Raw genomic sequence first — 19098 nt, 5'->3', positions numbered from 1 at the left:
GCTTTGGGATGGGGGACAGTTGGCTCCTATCTTTTTGGACCTTGAGCCGAAACAGGCAGGCAGACTCACTTTAATTTCCTGTTGCATATGTTTATTGCTGTTCCTGATTTGTTGATTTTACATTGATATTCTTTCTTGATTCCTACCATGGAAGATGAAGATCCAGCCTTCTTCCGTCACCCTGGGCCCCCACTCTGTCCCTCCACCCTCTCAGAACTAGTACATCACACTTTCTTGATTAATTCAGTGTAGATTGTTTGCCTAATTATGGTTACGTATTACTTATTTCTGATCAAAGTGACATATTATGATGATTTTCCTTTTGTTGCAGGATGTTCCCCCCCCCGAACTGAAATATTTTCTTATTATTTTGCTAGTTTTCTGTCCTCTCAACAATTCTTTTCCAACTCTTCTGAGGAATTATAAAACTCCTCTGAAGAGTCTTTTCCCCGTGGTCAGGCATCCCGTGACGGATCAATTTCACTCTTTTCTGGGGACGTCCATTATCAGGCCTTTCTGCTCTGTCTAAACTGGTTATTCTTTAGGCCTGCACAGCTGTGGTCTCATGCTTTCCTTTGTCCCACTCCCGTTCCCTGGCTCTATGTCTTCTTCCAGGTTTATATCTTCATTTCGTTGGAGCTCATCTTCCAGTAACTTCCTAAGAAATGGTGCATGGGAGGACATGCCTTATTCTGCCCTTGCAATTGGAAGCCTGGTTGGACAGAGAGTTCTAGGTTGGAAATCATTTTCCTCAGTATTTTGAAAGCATTACCTTTAGGTTTTACTGGTGCTGAGGAGAAGTCTAAATGCTTTTTTATAACTAAATCTTTGAATACAGCCTATTTTTTCTACTCCGAAAGGCTTTAAGATCTAAGTCCAGTGTTCTGAAGTGTTTAATATCAGTGATTTTTCACTTCTTGTCCTGGGCGTCTGGTGCTTCCCTTCCATTTGAAAACTCAAGTTTTCCAGTTTGGGGAAGTGTTCTTGTACAATTTTTCGTATCGATTTTTCTTTCTTCAAGAAAGTCCCATTTGTTAGATATTGGATTTCCTCAGTTGAACTTCTGGTTCTATTTAATTTTTTTTCTTCTCTATTTTCTGCTTCTGTCTTTTTCATTCTACTTTCTTGGAGATTTTCTCAAGTTTCTTTTCTTTTAAAGATTTTATTTATTTATTTGACAGAGAGAGAGCCCGCGAGAGAGGGAACACAGGCAGAGGGAGTGGGAGAGGAAGAAGCAGGCTCATAGCGGAGGAGCCTGATGTGGGGCTTGATCCCAGGACTCTGGGATCATGCCCTGAGCCGAAGGCAGATGCTTAATGACTGCGCCACCCAGGCTCCCCTCAAGTTTATTTTCTTGAATGTTTTAATTTCTTCTATCATATTTTAAAAGATTTTATTTATTTGAGAGAAAGAGAGAGCACACTGGGGAAGGAGCAGAGGGAGAGGAAGAGGGAGATAATCTCTAGCAGACTCTGTGCTGAGCACAGAGCCCCACATAGGACTTGATCCCATGACCCCGAGATCACAACCTGAGCCAAAAAAAAAAGTCGGAAGCCTAACCGACTGAGCCACCCAGGCGCCACTCTTCTATCTTATTTTTAATCTCAAAGCCCCTGTTGGTCCTTTTGCAGATGACTCTCACGACTTTTCTCTCTGGGAACACGAATTCTGGTGTTTTTGAGTTCTGCTTTGTTCCCTGCGGTTTCTGTAGTTCCTCCGATCCCTTTCCCTACTAGTTTCATGTCAGAGGCTTGTCTTCATTCAGGTTTAAGAGTAAAGCCTTGAGAAACCTGGCTGGCAGCTCTGCGTGGTGCCTGGGGCTCATCACGGAGTAGCTTTCTCCGCCGGTCTCGCTGAAGAGCCTGCAGAAGTCAGTGTCTCGTGGGCCTTTGGGGCAGGAGAGGATGGGAAGGGGCAATTCTGTTTCTCCAAAGGAGTCTTGCCCCAGCGGCCGAGCCTGTGTCCTTGGAGTTGAGTAGCGCACCTTTCAGAACACAGACTTTCTTCATCACTGCAGCCCTTCTTCCTCTTCCACTCTCCCCACTCTCCCCGGGTCCGGAACATTCCTGGTTCAGTTTTTCTGAGAACTAAATCTCCATTCTCCTCCTCGGGTGAGGGTGGGTCAGGGTTGCAGGTTCTCAGGTTTCCTGGAGTAGGTGGGAGGCCCCAGGCTCCCTGCAGACTGGGCGCCCGCCCTTTCCCGCCTGTTCCTTACCCACCACCTTCTGCCACTCCTGGCGCTTCCAGTCCCAGAGTCTTTGGGGGATTCTGCAATCGGACTCGCTTCTTTCTCCTCGCTGCCCCCTTTGCCAGCATTTGCTGTTCAGCTCTGTTCGTTCTCTTTTATCTCCTTTCCTTCTTCCAAAAATGTATTAACGTTTCTTTGTATTATTATTATTATTCCTTGGCCCTCATCTTAGAGATGTTTGAAGAAGGGTATGTGTTCAGTCTACCACAGCTTAACAATTATTTAATTATATTTGTATTAGTGGTAAATACATGGATGCACACACACATATAACTAATGTAAATATATACATGGATTCAAGTGATCCAAAAGACGCAGGGCGGCAATAATGACCATGGCCCAGAAGCACCCACGGTTAGCTGCTCCGTATCCTCCCACGGAAGGTTCATGCGCACGGTCACACGCTTACCAACGAATATAAGTAGACATTGATGGATTTTATTTTATTTTATTTATTTTATTATTTTATTTTTTGGATTTTATTTTAAATCAAGAAAGCAATTTCTTTTCATACCCCTGTGAATATTCATATCTTAAATAAAGGGCAGTGCTTAACCCAAAGGCACGAATCTCTTCTAGTCGGACTGAAGGTTCCACGGCAGGTGGTGGACATTTTTAAGGGGCCTTTCAAGTCTCGTGTGGCTCTCTTCGTCATCCCTGCCCTCTCCTCCTGTTGCACCCCGTGTCCCCCCCATGTCCACCTCCCTCCAGACACACTCAGCTGACTCCTGGCTCCCGTGGCTGGCCTGCAGAGCTAAGGACGTTATTTATTCTGGCTAAGGGGTGCACCTGAATCTGACTGCCTTTTGGGTTTTAGGAGTAGACTGGCACACAAGATGGGAATATTTTCATCATGGCCCTGGCTGAATAGACTTTATGAAGAGATAGAGGCTGAACTGAACATTTCCGTTTCCACGAATAGCTTCGGGCGGGCTATCTGACTTGATGGTCCATAGCAGTGACCCCAGTGTGACTCTCCGTCCCTGCAACAGGGCCTGCTGCTGCCAAGCCAGACTTGATCTCAAAACTGGAACGTCGAGCTGCACCCTGGATTAAGGACCCAAACGGGCCGAAGTGGGGGAAAGGTCGTCCTCCAGGTGAGTCTTGGCCTACTGAGTTTTGAAGGGCACATGCCGTCGCCCTGTGGCCGTGGCAAGTCATCCAGTGTCCACTCGGCCATCCCGGTGCTGCTCCTGTTGTGACCCGGGCCTTGTATCAGGCTCTGCTGGACAAAGAGGAATAAGAAACTAACTCTGCCCTCTGAGTGTCAAATAGGGAAACAGGGACAGTATGGGCAAAAGGAGGCCCTTTGATGAGCAGAAGTGCTAATGGGACCTGTGGCGGAGCTGACAGGGGAGGCGTGGGAGGCCCTGGTTGTGAGGAGCTGTGTGACCCGTGGGCCTGTGAGCCGCCCTTCTTCCCTCCTCTTCCGGTTTCCAGTGGCAGCACCACTGGTCTGTGAGAGCTTGCTGTTTTGTGTATCTCAGTCACGGGCTTACTGGCTGGTAGCTGCAGTGTAGACTGCTCTACCTCCCTTCTTTCCAAGGCTCAGAAGAAGACTTACAGATGTTTAACCTCATTTCTTTGTGCTGCCTCAAAAGAGGATTAAAGTCACCTGTTTATCTAATAGCATTTATGGCCAAGGTGGCTAATTAAGCTTATTAGCAGCTGATGTCACATGATCCCAGGGTAGCTGTGTGGATAGAGACGGGGAGCCCGCAAGGATTAGCACACACCTCTTCGGGAGCAAGCTAACTTACATAGATAATAACGGGAAAGGGTTTAAAGAGAAATCACTAATGATCTCTAGAAAGGTGGGCCACACTCAACTCCGCTTTGCATAAGGGATACTCAGTAAATTGGGATGTCTTAACTGATGGGCGACTGCAGAGTTCTGGGCAGCAAAACCAAGCTCATTTTTATTTGTTCCAAAGGGAAGGAGAAGATGGTGGCTATAAGAGAGTCAGACACACAAGCCTTGGCTATGGGATCTGCAGTGCTTCCAGATCCTTCTACAGAGACCTGTAGCTCCTACTGTAATTCCAGCCTCTGTGAAGTCAAAGTAGATGGCCCTGGGAAAATCAAGAGGACTTACAGACCCCGTTCCATTCAGAGGTCATGGTTCGGGCAGTTCCCATGGTTAGTAATTGACCCAAAGGAGACCAAGCTCTTCTGCTCAGCTTGCAAAGAAAGACCGAGTCTCCACGACAAATCGTCCCGGTTAGTGCGAGGTTACACGGGGCCTTTTAAAGTGGAGACTTTAAAGTACCACGAGGTCAGCAAAGCACACAAGCTGTGTGTCAACACTGTTGAGATCAAGGAAGACGCCCCTCCAGCTGCCCTGGTCCCAGAGATCTCCAGCGACCTGATGGCAAACATGGAGCACTTCTTCAACGCCGCCTACTCCATCGCGTACCACTCGAGGCCTCTGAATGACTTTGAGAAGATCCTGCAACTCCTCCAAAGCACCGGGACCATGATTTTGGGCAAGTACCGCAATCGCACCGCATGCACTCAGTTCATCAAGTACATCTCAGAGACTCTGAAGAAGGAGATCCTCGAGGATGTCCGGAGCTCCCCCTGTGTGAGCGTGCTGCTGGACAGCTCCACGGACGCCTCGGGCCAGTCGTGTGTGGGGATCTACCTCCGCTACTTCAAGGGCACGGAGGTGAAAGAGTCGTACATCACTTTGGCCCCTCTCTACAGTGAGACGGTCGATGGCTACTTTGAGACCATCGTCTCTGCGCTGGATGAACTGGACATCCCCTTCCGGAAGCCCGGCTGGGTGGTGGGCCTGGGAACCGACGGCTCCGCCATGCTGAGCTGCAGAGGAGGCCTTGTGGAAAAGTTCCAAGAGGTCATCCCCCGGCTGCTGCCCGTCCACTGTGTCGCCCACCGGCTGCACCTGGCTGTGGTAGACGCGTGTGGGGGTATCGATCTGGTGAAGAAGTGTGACCGGCACATTCGAACGGTCTTCAAGTTTTATCAGTCCTCCAACAAGAGGCTGAATGAGCTGCAGGAAGGTGCGGCTCCCCTGGAGCAGGAGATCATCCGCCTCAAGGACCTGAACGCCGTCAGGTGGGTGGCCAGCAAGAGGCGCACGCTGAACGCGCTCCTGGTGAGCTGGCCGGGCCTGGCTCGGCACCTCCAGGGCGTGGCGGAAGCGGGCGGCCAGACCGGGCACCGGGCCAGAGGCGTGCTGAAGCTGATGAAGAGCTTCCACTTCGTCAAGTTCTGCCACTTCCTGTTGGACTTCCTGAGCATCTACAGGCCTCTGTCCGAGGTGTGCCAGAAGGAGATCGCGCTGATCACAGAGGTGAACGCCACGCTGGGACGGGCCTACGGAGCCCTGGAGACCCTCCGTCACCAGGCGGGGCCCAAAGAGGAGGAGTTCAACGCCGGCTTCCGGGATGGGTGGCTGCACGGCATCTGCCTGGACAGAGTGGAGCTGGCGGAGCAGCGCTTCCGGGCCGACCGGGAAAGGATGATCCTGACGGGCATCGAGTACCTCCGGCAGCGGTTTGACTCGGCCCGGCCCCCGCAGCTCAAGAACATGGAGGTGTTTGACACCGTGGCCTGGCCCAGTGGGATTGAACTGGCCAGCTTTGGGAACGAGGATATCCTTGCCCTCGCCAGATACTTTGCGCTCTCGCTCCCCGCAGGCTACAGCGAGGCCGCGCTCCTGGAGGAGTGGCTGGGCCTGAAAGCCGTCGGCAGGAACCTCCCGTTCTCCATGCTGTGTAAGAACACCCTGGCCCAGCACTACCGCTTCCCCCTGCTTAGCAGGCTCATGGCGGTGGTGGTCTGTGTGCCCGTCTCCACCTCCTGCTGTGAGCGGGGCTTCAGTGCCATGAACCGGATCAGGACCGAGGAGAGGACCAAGCTCTCCAACGAGGTGATCAACATGCTCCTGATGACAGCGGTGAACGGGGTGGCGGTCACGGAGTACGACCCCCAGCCTGCCATCCAGCACTGGTACCTGACCTCCTCAGGCCGGCGGTTCAGCCACGTCCACGCGTGCGCCCCAGTGCCGCCCCGCTCCCAGGCCCGTAAGTACACGAGACGGAGTCCCCAGGCATGGGACAGCAGAGGAAAACAGTCTTCTCTTCCCAATCCCATGCTGACCTTGGGGTCTGGGAGAGTCTGGCGATGGCAGCCATCACCAGAGTCTTGGTCTCGGGTATCCCCAGTGGGTGCTCGAGATGTGACGCGTACCCTCAAGGAGCTTCTGATCCAGCGAGGGAGGCAGGACACACACACGCACGCACACGCACACGGGCACACACACACACAGTGCAGGCAGTGGGGCATAGTGCTAGGAGCACGAATTTTCGGAGCCAGTCTGCCCAGGCTTAAATTCTGGCTCTGCTGACTAGTGTGTGATATTGGGCCAGTTCATCTCATTGTGCTTTGGTTTTTCTGTGGCAAAGGGCACAGCATCTGGCACGTGATGCCAGTGGCACTCCGTAAAGGTCCAGCCCACGGCTAGAAGTAACCAGAGCACAGGACAAGCTAGGGCAGGGACAGCACATTCTCCGTGGGCCTGGGTAGACTTTTTCGGGAGGGAAGAGGTCAGTGCAGGTCAGAGGGGCCACGTAGAAGGTACTAGGTGGAGGAGAGGCTTGGGGCATGCCGGGTGGGGAGGCATCTGTGAGGAGCACAGCCTCACAGTCCCCTCGGAGCGCTGGGCTGGAGGGGAAGTTAGGTTACGTGGCAGGTGAGTTACTGAGTCTTCGGCAAGACATTTTCCTTTTTTCAAGTAGTCACCGAAAACCAAAGAGGTTCTCCAGGCTGATCACGCTGTACTTCCCAGTGACAGCAGTGAAGTTTCTTCCTTGACACCTTCGAATTGCTGGTCTCCTTCCAGTGCCTGTGCTTTCATGGGTGACCTGCCGCCAGGGCTGTGCTCAGCAGTGGCCTGGGCCTCAGGATTGACAGAGGCTCCATAGGAAGCAGGGCGGCCCCGGACCCATTGCTGGGCGGAGGGGGTGGGGGGGATCGAACTGGAGAGGAGTGACGGGGAGGCCGAGGTGGGGAGCCAGGCGGTGCATCCTTCACCCATGCATTTGCTGTGGGAGCTGCTCCCCACGTCCGGCCCTGTGAGGGTGAGGGAGAAAGAGGCTCTCAGGTGTGTTCTCATTGGGGCAGTGGGGCTGGTATGTCTGAAGCAACGAGAGGACACCACCCGATTTGCTATGATAAGGCCGTCCTTCCCAGGCAGGGTTGTCAATGTCTGCACTGTCGCCACTGAGGGCCGGATCATTCCTCGTTGGGAGGCCTGGCCTGTGTGTCGTAGGGTCTTCAACATCCTTGACCTGTACCCCTTACATACTCACTGGGTCCCCCTAGCACTCACCCAGCTGTAGCGATCGTAAGTGTCTCTAGGTATTGCCCCCTGTCCCCTGGAGGGCAGAGTCGCCCCAGGTGAGACCTGCGCCCCAGGGTGAGAGAAGACCAGAGCAGGACTAGATCCGGCCTGCCGAGAGCAGCCCTCGGCCCGTCTCGTCTGTTCTGTGTGCCTTTTCTCACCGAGCATACCTTGGGATGCAGTTGGACATGGGAAGGGGATCATCAGCCAGTCTGTTTTCCCCTTGGTGTAATTGTGGGTTCTCTTTCCTCTCGCACAAGGAGCGGGGCTCAGGAAGGAGAAGATGGGGGCGCTCTATATGCAGGAGGCTGTGACCCAGAAGCCACCTGTTCCATCCTACAGGGAGCCAGCAGAGATCCTAAAGGACTGCATCATGGACACTCCCGACAGACTCCTGTACCCCCATACCAGCCAAGAAGCCCCCGAGCTGTCCTGATCGAGAGCTCACTAGGGATCGCCTTGAAGACCCCCCTGCTGTCCTGCCTCTTGGAATCGTGGTGACAGGCTGTTCACAGAATCTAGACTGCCCTAGAATCTTCATCTGGGGGGACTCTCTAAGCACCAGGAAGTGGGCAGTGACAAGAGAGTTAAGCCCACCTCCCAGAGAGGCAGGGTAATCAGGAGCACAAGCCTGTTTACCAAGGCCCCTCTCTAAGCAGCGGTGACCTCACAGCACTGAGATAGGCAGACGGGGTCCTATCTCAAACTCATCTTTAAGGTGCTTCAGGAAGTGATCCTATCAGGAAAGATTTCACCCCATGTTCTGGTAGCGAGAGGACTTCTCTGCCGTGGGAGAGACTGTGGGGGGGAGGAGCTTCAAGGAGCATCCCAGTCCCCTGGGTGGTTGGGGAGCATTCCAGGGAGGCTGCCCACAGCCGCAGTGGCACGGAGGAGGCGCCTGGTGAGGGACGGAGGATGACCAGGCTCTGGGGACAACTGGCCTGGCTCTGGGATCTGTCACCATGGCTCCATGGCAGACACAGGGAAGCTTCAACTCCAAACAGGAGACTTGCAGCAGAGAATTTCCTTACCTCGCCCCAGGGCCTCCCTTAGGATGAGGCCAGCAACACCCTCTGCGCAAAGCACTCAAGAGACGCCATCGTCCTGTAGCCCCGGGACGGTGGACAAGAGTCTTTCCGGGAGGGAGCCTGCTGCTTCTCACGGTGGCAGCACTTCCGTGTGGCTGCGCCAATGCTGGACGTGAGCCCGGGTGGACTCGTCCATGCTTGCCCTGCGGAGGCTTGGGACCCAGCCCCAGCTCTGCTGCAGGCAGAGGTTCAACCATAATCCCTTCCTCTTTTCTGCGCCTCAGTTTCCCTCTCCATGACATGCAGCAGAGAATTCAAGTGCCTGCTGGCTCCTGGTCTGCCGCAGGACGGACAGCGCCTCCAGCTCCCTGAAAAACAGACCTCGGGCGGCACAGAGTGGACTTAGCTGCCTCCGGCCCTTGTTCTTATCCCTTGCCACCTATGTCCTTACTGTGGGAAGAGGTACTCCCTAAGTGTGCCACTCTTCCCGAAGTTGCTCTGAGACCCAGCTGGGGAATCACTAGGGGTGCTTGATACCTGCCTGATCAGAGCCATGGGACTGGGCTCAGGGGTGGGCCGTTGTCCGCAGGATCCTCCAGGAACTTTGTGAGCGCACTCAAACTTGAGGACCCCCACCCCACCTTTTCTGCCTCCTAGAAGTAAAGCACTTTTCCCTCCAGGGCAGCTTTATTTTGACAGGTTCCTAGGCTGCCTATCTGGTGGGGATGATGTGGGGCCTAGGTCCCGCCTTTTTGACCCTGGGAAACGGGGAGGTTAGAGGGAAGGGCTTCTTTGCCCCCTGCCTTTTGCGTTTTAGACAGGCAGGAAGTGGTGCTGCGTCCCAGCCTCGCACCTGGGGTCCCCGCCCTGTGATGCAAGTACAAGTTGTCTGGCCCTCAGCCAGCAGTCTGTCCTCTTCCCAGTCCCGGGGGGTGGGGTATGCTGGGATCCTGTGTCCCCCTGGTTCCCGATATATCGATTCTCCCTTCCTGCCACCCACCCTTAGCACTTAGCCTTAGTGCCATCACCTTCCTGTTTGCTTTAGCTGCAGGCCAGGAATTCACTCTTCACTATCTGCCTTTTATTTAGCCTGTGGAAATGTCTCTCCCAGCCCCGGGGTCTGGGATCTGAGGTATAGCTTGCAGCTACAGCTCTGGCCACACGTGGAGGTGGGAGCCCAGGCCTCCCTTCCCCATTCACATAAGGTTCTATGGGGAGTTAGGAGTCTGCCCGAGGCTAGGTGTTGTGGGTGTGAATTGGTGGGATGGAAGAGAGAAAGACCCTTCAAAGTGGGGGTTGTCACCCCCACCCTATTCCTAGATTCCAAATTGAGGTGACTTTCTGGCATGCCCATGGCCTCTTCCATTCTTTAAGAACCCTCAGAGCATGAGGCCAGTCCCTCAAGCAGTGACGTGTGTGAGCTCCGCACACACAATTCCCTGTGCCGCTCTAGGCACGGAGGTGGAGGCCAAGTAGGGAAGCATCCAGCTTCCATATCCATGTACTGAGGAAGCCTCCAATGCCAGCTTTTGAGAAGATCAGACCCCTTGGAGGGGCGACTGAAAATGCTGTTTATTGTAGAGATTTGCACTATCTACGTTTCTCATGGGGCTCAGGCATGCTAGCTAATGACAAGAGGACTACCCACCTTTTTGTGCAGGACCCAGGGCTGACACGGTGAGCGCCCTTACCGGAGACTATTACACAGCCTGAACTCTTTGTTTTGTTTCAAGACACTTGCCACGTTTCAAATCCAGGGCCTGGAGATACCCTTGTTGGATAGCCGTCCTGTTTTTGCCTCACAAACAAGCTGAAGGGCACAGGGAATAGAAGGAGCAAGCCTTTGGCCAGAGACTTGGCTCTGTCTCCACCCTCCTTCCCTTCCTGTAATCTTCATTAGCATCTCCACGTTCTGATCCGGGCATTCCCCCCCTCCCTACACCCACCTCATAACTGCTGCCCACAGGGTCTGACGTTCTGGGTTAACCGGCATTATAACCGATGGTTTGATTCCAGTAGCCATAGAGACCAGGCGGGAGGGAGGGACCTCAGCCCCCTGTCCTCGCCAGACACCTTAGCGTAACCCACTCCAGACCTTTTGCTTCTCTCTCAAGCCCATGTGGAGTTCCTAGGGCGCTAAGTATTTGGCAAGACGGTGTGAAGATTGGCCAATTGCCTCGTGCAGGTGTCTGTCAGCCAAGGATACTCAGGGTGATTGGCAAGGGGATGTCCTCTCCTCTTCTGGTTTCAAAGATGTGCAAATGAGGTTTATAAAACCATGTTTGATTCTCAGCCTTTTGCTACCTGAATAAAGCAGAGTTTATTTCGACATATGCCTCTGTCCTATAAGTCCCGGGGGTCAAAGCGAACTAAATCCGGCGGCTCGAAAGCCCGCCCCCGCCGGAGTGACGCGCTCGCGCCTGCGCGGGAGCGACTGTGCGCGCTCCCCCGGGCCGCCCGGTCCTGCTGCGCATGCTCGGCGCCCACTGCCCGGTCCGAACCCGCGCTCCTGAGCATCTGCAGTTCGGCCCTGCACCCCAGCCTGGGCATCCGGCCCCAGCCATGACGGCTCATTCTTTCGCCCTCCCGGTCATCATCTTCACCACGTTCTGGGGCCTCATCGGCATCGCCGGGCCCTGGTTCGTGCCGAAAGGACCCAACCGCGGGTAAGGATGGCGCGCGGGCCCGGCCTCCCTGCGGACCCCTCCCCGGGCGGCGGTCGGCGGTCGGCGGTGCAGCGAGCCCTGGGCCGAGGCAAGCCCCATGTCGCACTCCTGCTTGTCCGCACTGGCCGCGTTCATCTCGGAACAGGCAGGCGGTCGGGGCCAAAGGGCAGAGCCCGTGGTGCTTTAGAAAGGTGGCGAGCCCACTGACACCGGAGGCAGTTAAGGGTCCCCTCACCTCCAGCCAGTGAAGCCAGAGGCCATGGCCGGCGCCTAATGGGGTTTATGCACCCCTCACCAGCAGTGACCTTGAGCGAATGTTACTGCTTCAAGCCTCACTTTCTTCATAGGTAAAATGTGGATGATGCTGATACCTGCTTTTAAGGCTGCTATGAGGGTTACCCGAGATAATGCTTGTAAAACTCTTACCAGCGCACGGCGCATATTATGTATTGAATAATTTTTAGCCGGTATTGGTTTTTGAAGGACCCTTGGCAGATCTCTGCATCTGTTGCACCATTTAGCGGCGTCTGCATCATACTATCCTCAGTTACCAAGTGCTGTCTCCTCTTGATTACAAGTTCCTCTGGGTGGAAGATCTTCACTATAGACCTCCACGCCCAGCACGGGACTAGCCTTCAAGGCTTAGTAATGTTCAAAGAATGGATCGGGTGTAATTTCCCTGGCACTGACTTTCAGGTGCTTTAGACCAGGGGCCCTGGGACCTGGCTTGGATTAGGTTTAGCTTTGGCTGGAGGCTGCTTGGACGTATGGGAGCGGTCTCTGTTCTTCAAGATCTGCAGGGCCGGGGTCCCACAGCATCACTTTGTGAACCATTTTTTAGTGTCTCACCTCTCCTGCAAACCCTGGTGAGTTTTGTCTAACGGAAGGCTCTCCTGCTGCATTTTAAGCTTCTGTCTCCAGTGCTCTTTGTGTGGACACTGGTAGCTAGTCCCTGCTCCCTTTATAACCACTCACACTGCCTCAGAAGTGACTCGTGGTCTCCTTGCCTCTTGCCAGCTTCTGTTTTCCATCCCCTTCCCCAGTGAAGTTTGCATTCCAGAGACACTGCACAGTGGGTTGGTGCAGATGCAGCTGGGGGTGGGAGTGGCGCTGCATTAAGATGGGGAAAGAGTGGGTGTGGACAAGGGAGATGAAAGGAGTTCGGAACACAACTTAGATATGGGCAAGGTGGGTTTCCCCCTGAGGTGACCCTTAGAGTTTTTATCTTCCATCTTGCAATTCTCACCCTGAATAGAACTTGGCCTCCTGTGCTCATTTGGCCTCAGGAAGGCCGGCAGGCAAGGGGCCGACACCAGGAGCTCTTTCTTTGGCCCTGGCCAGGCCTCCGGAGGGTGCTGGTTCCACCCATCCTGACCTGACGCCCTCTTCCATTGCAGAGTGACCATCACCATGCTGGTAGCCACCGCGGTCTGCTGTTACCTCTTGTAAGTACTGCCTCCTGGCTCAAAATCCCCTCCTCTCCCCAGCCAGCCCTGCTCTCCCCTCCGTCCCGGTGGTCACAGATTCCACTTTTGAAAGGCTGAGTCTATAAAGCCTAGGAGAGAAGGCGGTTTGAGATGGCAGAGAGAGCGATGGGCTGGAAATCGTGGACTCTGGGGTCTGCTTCCAAACGGGTCACCTGAACAGGCTTTGTCCCGTCCATGGGCTGCGGAGAAGTGAATGCAGTGGGCCAGCGCAGTCCGGGCATCAGAATCTCCTGGAGAGATCGTAAAACACAGCTTTTAGGGCCAAGCCCTAGACCCACTCGACCGCAGTTTTCAAGGGCTGCACTTAGGAGTTCATATATTTGATACGTGCTCGCAGGTGTCTGATGCGGCTGGTTTTGAACCACCAGATGGGTGGGAGTCTTCAAACTTAGGACGGGGGCCCTGGGGATATCAAAGAAGAGTTCCAGGGGATTCAAGGACCTGGACAGGGTGAGGGAGTCAATGTCCAGGTCCCAAATATCCAGATGTTCTCTTCCTAAAACTGCCATTCACCATAGCCCCTGCCCCGTTACGAAAAAAGACACCCCTCCTTCCACCCCCAGTCCTTTCACGTCACCTTGCTCCACGTTTTCATCATCCTGCCTGCCAAACCAGGGAATAAGTCCAAGTTCTGGCTTTGAGGGAAGCATCTCCCGTGAGCAGTCAAGCCACGAAGCCTATATGGCTTCCCATCCTCCTGGGTCCCATACACTCTTTTTATGGCTCACGCTTGGCATCGTTGGGGTGTTCGGAATTCGGAAGAGTCCAAATAGGACAGGTAACAGTGATGAGCTACTGATTGTTTAGAAGGTGACAGATCGTTTTAGAAGTAACTGGAATAACACTTCGATAAATAAAAGTGACTGGAATATTTCTCAAGACTGCCAAATTTTTCAAAATACATAGCATAAGGCCCACACTTAAAGAAAATGTACGCAATTGCTTTCAAATCTGGGGTGTGTTTTGTAGTTAAAACCTGCTTTATCTGATTGGATCACGAGCTATTTATTCCTATTAGCCAGTTCCCTCCTTTCACTTTATCTAATGTTAAATATTTTCTACCTCCTATTAACAACAAAAAAATAAAACTCATCAAAAACAATGATGATTCTTAGGTGTCCACTTACGTACATGGGAGTGTACGGTCTTTCAGAATTCTCCCCAGACAGAGCGTCTCTAAGGCCGGTTATGCTGTTCCTCAGTCCTTCGGGGCCTGGCAGAGTGTCCCTATCGGTCCCAGGAAGGGCCTCGAGGGGCTGGGGTTTGCTGGCTCAGAGACCAGGACAGAGCAGGTGGTGGCTGGGAACGGGCTCGGGCTGTGCGTAATTAAAAACACCGAATGGACGTCTGGGCAGGGGAGGCTGGCCGCAGAGCAGGTGCAGAAAGGCAGAAAGATGGGGCAGCTTAAGAGAATGCTAGGCCTGGAAATTATGTGTACAAAACATCAGCTCGGGGATAATGTGGATGATAGGCAGGTTATGATTTCTGACAGCTTCCTGGGCATCAGCCACGTGACGGGCTGTCGTGGCGGCGCTCGGGTGCAAGAGCTGGAGCCATGGGCAGAACCAGATAGAGCACACCGGTGCCTGTGTCAGGCGTGGAAGCCGTGCTCCTCTAGGGTCTTTGGGGGCCTGCTGCCGTGGGCACACAGAGTCGTGCCAGTGGGGCCCGGCCCCCCACCCCCAAATGTGCAGCCTGCCGGCGGTCCCTGGAAAGCTCCTGTCCTGTCCCCGGCAGGCCTCAGTGGGGCTTTCTGGTCATCAGCCCTCCACAGGAGGTGGCTCCTTCATCTTGCTATTAAATGTTGGTGATTCTGACGTGCTTCTCGTCGGACCTGTGCTGTCCTGCTCCCAGGTGCGGGCTGGGGGCGGCCTAGACCAGAGATGTACTAGGGCACAGCCGGGAGTCACTGTCCGTGTGCCTCTGGAGGCCGCCTTACTTCTTCTGTCATCCCAGAGCCCAGCCCCAACTCGGGTCTCCTCAATGGACAAAACATCGAGCCAAACCAAACCTAAGCCCAAAGCCACAAGGCCCAGGCCACGCTCGTGCGCTGGCTAGGGTGTGGGTGGCTTCACGGGGCCCTTCGCTCCCAAACACGCACCCTCCACCTGCTGGCTTGGCCACGTGACCAGAGGAAGTGCGTGGGGTGCAGAGGTGGGGTCCTCCTGTGTCCTGGCTTACCCCCACTGTGCTGTCCTCGGCAGCTGGCTCATCACTATCCTGGCTCAGCTGAATCCCCTTTTCGGGCCGCAGCTGAAGAATGAGACCATCTGGTACGTGCGTTTCCTGTGGGAGTGACCGCCGCCACTTCGGCCGCAGGTACTGAGGGCCCAGGCCCTGCGGGTGGGAAAGGGCACTGCTGTGTAGGAAGAGAGCAGGCAAGGCAGTCATGAGAGTTCACGTTTGCTTTATTTTATTCTGTTTTTTATTTGAGAGACAGCACAAGCCAGGGGGGCCAGGGTTGGGAGAGGCAGAGGGAGAAGGAGAAGCAGGGAGCCCGACGTGGGGCTCGATCCCAGGGCTCTGGGATCGTGACCTGAGCCGAAGGCAGACGCTTAACTCACTGAGCCACCCAGGCGCCCCAAGAGTTCATGTTCGGATTCAGGCACTCGTTTACTTGGCAAAAAAAGAAAAAGGTGCAGAGTACCTAATACTCCTCCTGCCTGGTATCCTGTAGGGTGAGTCATGGTGGTCAGTTGGCGGGCTGCAGAGGGGTGGCCGGGGATGCAGAATCTCTTCAGAGGTAGGGGGTGTTGGGGCACAGGGGCCATGAGACGCTAACTGGACGGAGGGACAGCCGAAGTGAGCCAAGTGGCCAGGGCAGAGACAGGGACAAGGAGGTTCTCCAGGGGGCGTGTAGGAAGGGGCGGTGAGACGGGATCTCCACGGCAAGGAGCTGACCCCTTCATGGGATGTGCTTTTCAGGTGCCCCAGCTCTCCGGATGACTTTGGCTGTCCTGTCCCCGACGACCCCTCTGTCCCCACCCTCACAGCTGTATCTGGGTCCCTCCATGGCTTCCTCCCCCAGGATCTGCCTGGTGCCAGCAGCTCCTGCCTTCTCCATCCAGGGGGCGGCCCGAAGCTGAGTCAGGCTGGAGCAGAAGGTCTCCAGCCCTCAACTTCCCCTGCCCCTCCCAAGTAGACCCCAGCTGGGAGCTGACAGGGGTGGGACCTGTCTTTTACCAGTGAGGCAGCCCCAGGAAGTCTGCGTGTCCTGTGGAGAAGGGGTGTCCAGCCCGGGATGCTCCAAGCCTGGGCTGGGCTGGGCTGGGCTGGACCTGGGAGAAAGCCCCGGATGGGGAGTGCGCTGGTTCCCTTCAGCTCTGTCACTGTCCTCCTGCGCGACCCTGGGAAGCATCTCTGGCTCCTCTGAGAGACGGAGAGACCTATTAGGGTGTCACAAAGGCCTTTCCTGGGATTCTTTAATTTTCGGACACATAGAGATGGGAAATTTTTGAGAAAGTTGAAGTGAGTAATGGAAAAACACTCCCACACAAAAAGCAACATAGTGATTTGGGTCAGGATTGAAACCAATCTGTTTAGGATTCTTTACGGTTGTGAAGTCACGTCAGTGGGCTTGCTTGGAAAACCGTGTCTCCTTAGACTATCCTGTTCCACCTTCTTCCCTTGTCCTGGTCCCTCCTCTGTGAATAAGCTCCCCGCTGCCTGGGGGCTCAGTCTGAGCACTGCGGCCTGGATTCCCTCATTTGAGTGTAGTGGGCGTGGATTTCAGAGCCCCCCAACCCCATAGCAGCAGCTTGGTCGCCTGGAGTTAGGATGAGAGAGACAAGTGGGGGTGAGGTGTGGGCGCTGCTGTGGCCCACTGGGCCCATCCTAGCCCCCAAGGGCAGCACCAGACCTGTCCGCCCGGAGTGGCCTGAGCTCTGTGCTGGGACGGTGAGGGCGGAGGAGCACCAGGCCTGACGAGGCCTGGAAGGCAGAACGTGCAGGCCTCAGACCAGAGGGGACCCAGGACTCCCGCCCGAGCCCTCACTCCTCCCGGGAGAGTTGAGGTTGAGACCTCAGGCAACCCCCACCCCCACCACATTGCCTCCCTGGGGGAAGGCGCCAATCTTGAATATTTATTGAGTGTATTTATGTGATTAACATTCCATTTAGTGGGCATTACTTCAGAACAGTGGTCGATTGCGATATGTCTCACGTAGATTTCCTGGTTCTGGGCTTGGCCTGTTGCTCAGAGCTCTGACTGGGGTCTCCCTTTGACATCCCACCTCACCCACCTTTCAGACTCCCTTCCCGTCCTGCCCTCTGTGGGCCTCCTGGAGTGGGGGATGCTGAGTGTGGGTTGTACTGAAAACCTGATCCACGTCCAGTGGCTCATGAGTGGTGGCCAAGTCCTGGCTGAGGCCGAGTTTGCTGGCTGCTCCCGTATGCTCAGTGGGTGGGTGGGGGGCACCGGGCTGGACGCTTGGAGCAGCGGATCATGGACACTGCAAACGACATTCTCCTGAGACCTGAAGGAGAAGACACGGCATCCCTGATTCTGCCCAGAAACAGTCCTGGCAGAGGGAAGACTCAGGATGGTTCAAGTGGAACTCTGACCACCACTCATCTGTACCCCAGATACAGCACACAGCTCCTGAGGCTGAATAATAAAGCAGGTCCCCCAGATCTCCAGAGCGTGTCCTGCCTCGTTCCTAAATGCCTGAGTGCACCATCTGCCTGTTCCCCGGCCCCTGGGCAGTGACCAGCCTCCTGCAGGACGCTGGCATTCCAGGGCCAGGGAGCGTGGTTCCCGGGTGGAAGTGTAAGAGGATTCTGGGGGCAGGGAGAGGCACTGGGACAAATGAGGGACCAGACCATCACAGGCCTGGACACTGGCTAAAGAGCTTGCATCGATCCGAAGGGCAATGCAAAACCACAAAAGCAGAGTGACGTGACCCTATTTGATTTCTGGAATGATTTCTATAGGACAGGAGCCTGTCGATAGGGCACCGGAGGACAGTGGTGGTGAGGACGGAGGCGAGTGGGCAGATGGCAGGTCTGGTTAGGGCTGAAGGTGACCGGCCTGTGGGCTGCGGGAGAGGGGGACGTGGGTGTGGGTGCAGACTGCTCTGGCTGGGGGACCCAGTAGTGAGCAATAGATCAGGAAGTCCCTGGTCCTGGTGGCTGGCTGGGCTCCGTGAGGGGCCACAGAGGAGCAGGTTTCAGAGGGGAAATGGTGGCCTGCAGTTTCTTTGTCTCCTGGTGCATCTGGTGTGTCCAGGGCATCCGTGTGGAGATGTCCAGTGAGTGGTTAGGTAAGGGGTTTGGAGAGTTGAGGGTCTTTAGCATAAAATAATGGATGGTCCCTGAGGCCATGGGGTGGAGTGCAGTATGACACAAGGCTGGGAAAGAACCTTCAGGAACCCCAGTGACCACAGGGTGGGCAGATGGAGATACAAGGGGTTCTCGAGGAGGCAGGAGGGGAGCTGGGTGCCTGTAACTGTCACCGAGTTCCCGGAAGTGGTTTAAGAGGAGGGAAGGTCCAGGGCATCCGAGGGCCCCTCCCAAGAAGTGAAGGGGGAGGGGAGAAAGAAAGCGACAGCAGGACCCTCTGAAAGACCTAGGGAGGTAAAGGGAATGGTACAAGGAAGGGACTTCTTGGGTCGCTTTTCCTGGGTCCCTGCAGGTCAGGCCCTGGGCTTGGGGACCCATCCCGTAAGGCTGTATGGCATCTCCATCCCTGCTACTGTAACTTAAGCTCAGCACAGCCTTCTGGGACCCCTGCTCCCCCAGCAGCTCCCCCCTTAGGGCCTCAGGTCCGGGAGGCTGAAGATCATTGGCCCGGGTCAACCAGGGTTGGGGCGGGGGGGGGGGGCAACATATGGTTGATTCCCCCACTCGGTTTCCCTTCCCTGGCTTCTCAGTTTCCCTGGTGTTGGACGGCTGCAGCTCCTCTCAGACTCCCCCAGGTTGTGCGTCCGTCCCTCTGTTCAGGTGGAGTCCTGGGGAGCATCCCCTGCTCTCCAGGCCACCTCGGAGCCTCTCGGGGCTGGCAGCTCCCTCCCCAGCTCAGTGACTTCCCCACCTATTCCTTCCCTTCTTCCTGCACAGCCTTTCAGGGACAGAGGAGAGCAGCTGAGAGCATGGGTGCACGACTCCCTCCCAGGATCTGATGCCCACCCCTCAACCACTTGGTGAGGATTGCGTTCCTATCAATGCTTTCATCCCCCCACCCAAGGCAGAAACCACAATGTGAGCAGGATTTGTCAAACAGGAACATACATCGGTTAAAGCGGGGAAAGCAGGTTTTATTCTGAGACCACTGACAGCAAGGGAAATCTGAGCTCTGTCCCAT

General features: G+C 55.0%; 2 protein-coding genes across 5 annotated transcripts in view; both read left to right on the top strand.

Moving 5' to 3' along the window:
• ZNF862 (zinc finger protein 862) overlaps positions 1-10973 on the top strand; it is a 33271-nt gene extending 22298 nt beyond the window's left edge. For all 4 annotated transcript variants that reach the window (XM_087860710.1, XM_087860711.1, XM_045793677.2 and 1 more), the window contains 3 exons: positions 3241-3345; positions 4183-6297; positions 7877-10973. In XM_087860710.1, the coding sequence (XP_087716836.1) occupies positions 3241-3345; positions 4183-6297; positions 7877-8052 (2396 nt within the window). In that variant the 3' untranslated portion in view covers positions 8053-10973. The remainder of the gene's footprint in view (positions 1-3240; positions 3346-4182; positions 6298-7876) is intronic.
• A 115-nt stretch (positions 10974-11088) lies between these two features.
• Positions 11089-17435, top strand: ATP6V0E2 (ATPase H+ transporting V0 subunit e2). Its single transcript, XM_045792375.2, has 4 exons — positions 11089-11310; positions 12708-12755; positions 15002-15116; positions 15723-17435. The coding sequence occupies exons 1-3, from the start codon at positions 11117-11119 to the stop codon at positions 15093-15095; spliced, it is 336 nt and encodes a 111-aa protein (XP_045648331.1). The 5' UTR covers positions 11089-11116; the 3' UTR covers positions 15096-15116; positions 15723-17435.
• The last annotated feature ends 1663 nt before the right edge of the window (positions 17436-19098 follow it).

The sequence above is a fragment of the Ursus americanus genome, chromosome 3 (assembly GCF_024610735.1).
Source record: "Ursus americanus isolate L20-20 chromosome 3, mUrsAme1.1.p, whole genome shotgun sequence".
NCBI lineage: Eukaryota > Metazoa > Chordata > Mammalia > Carnivora > Ursidae > Ursus > Ursus americanus.
Note: the sequence above shows the minus strand (reverse complement) of the source record. Positions and strands in the feature narration are given on the sequence as shown.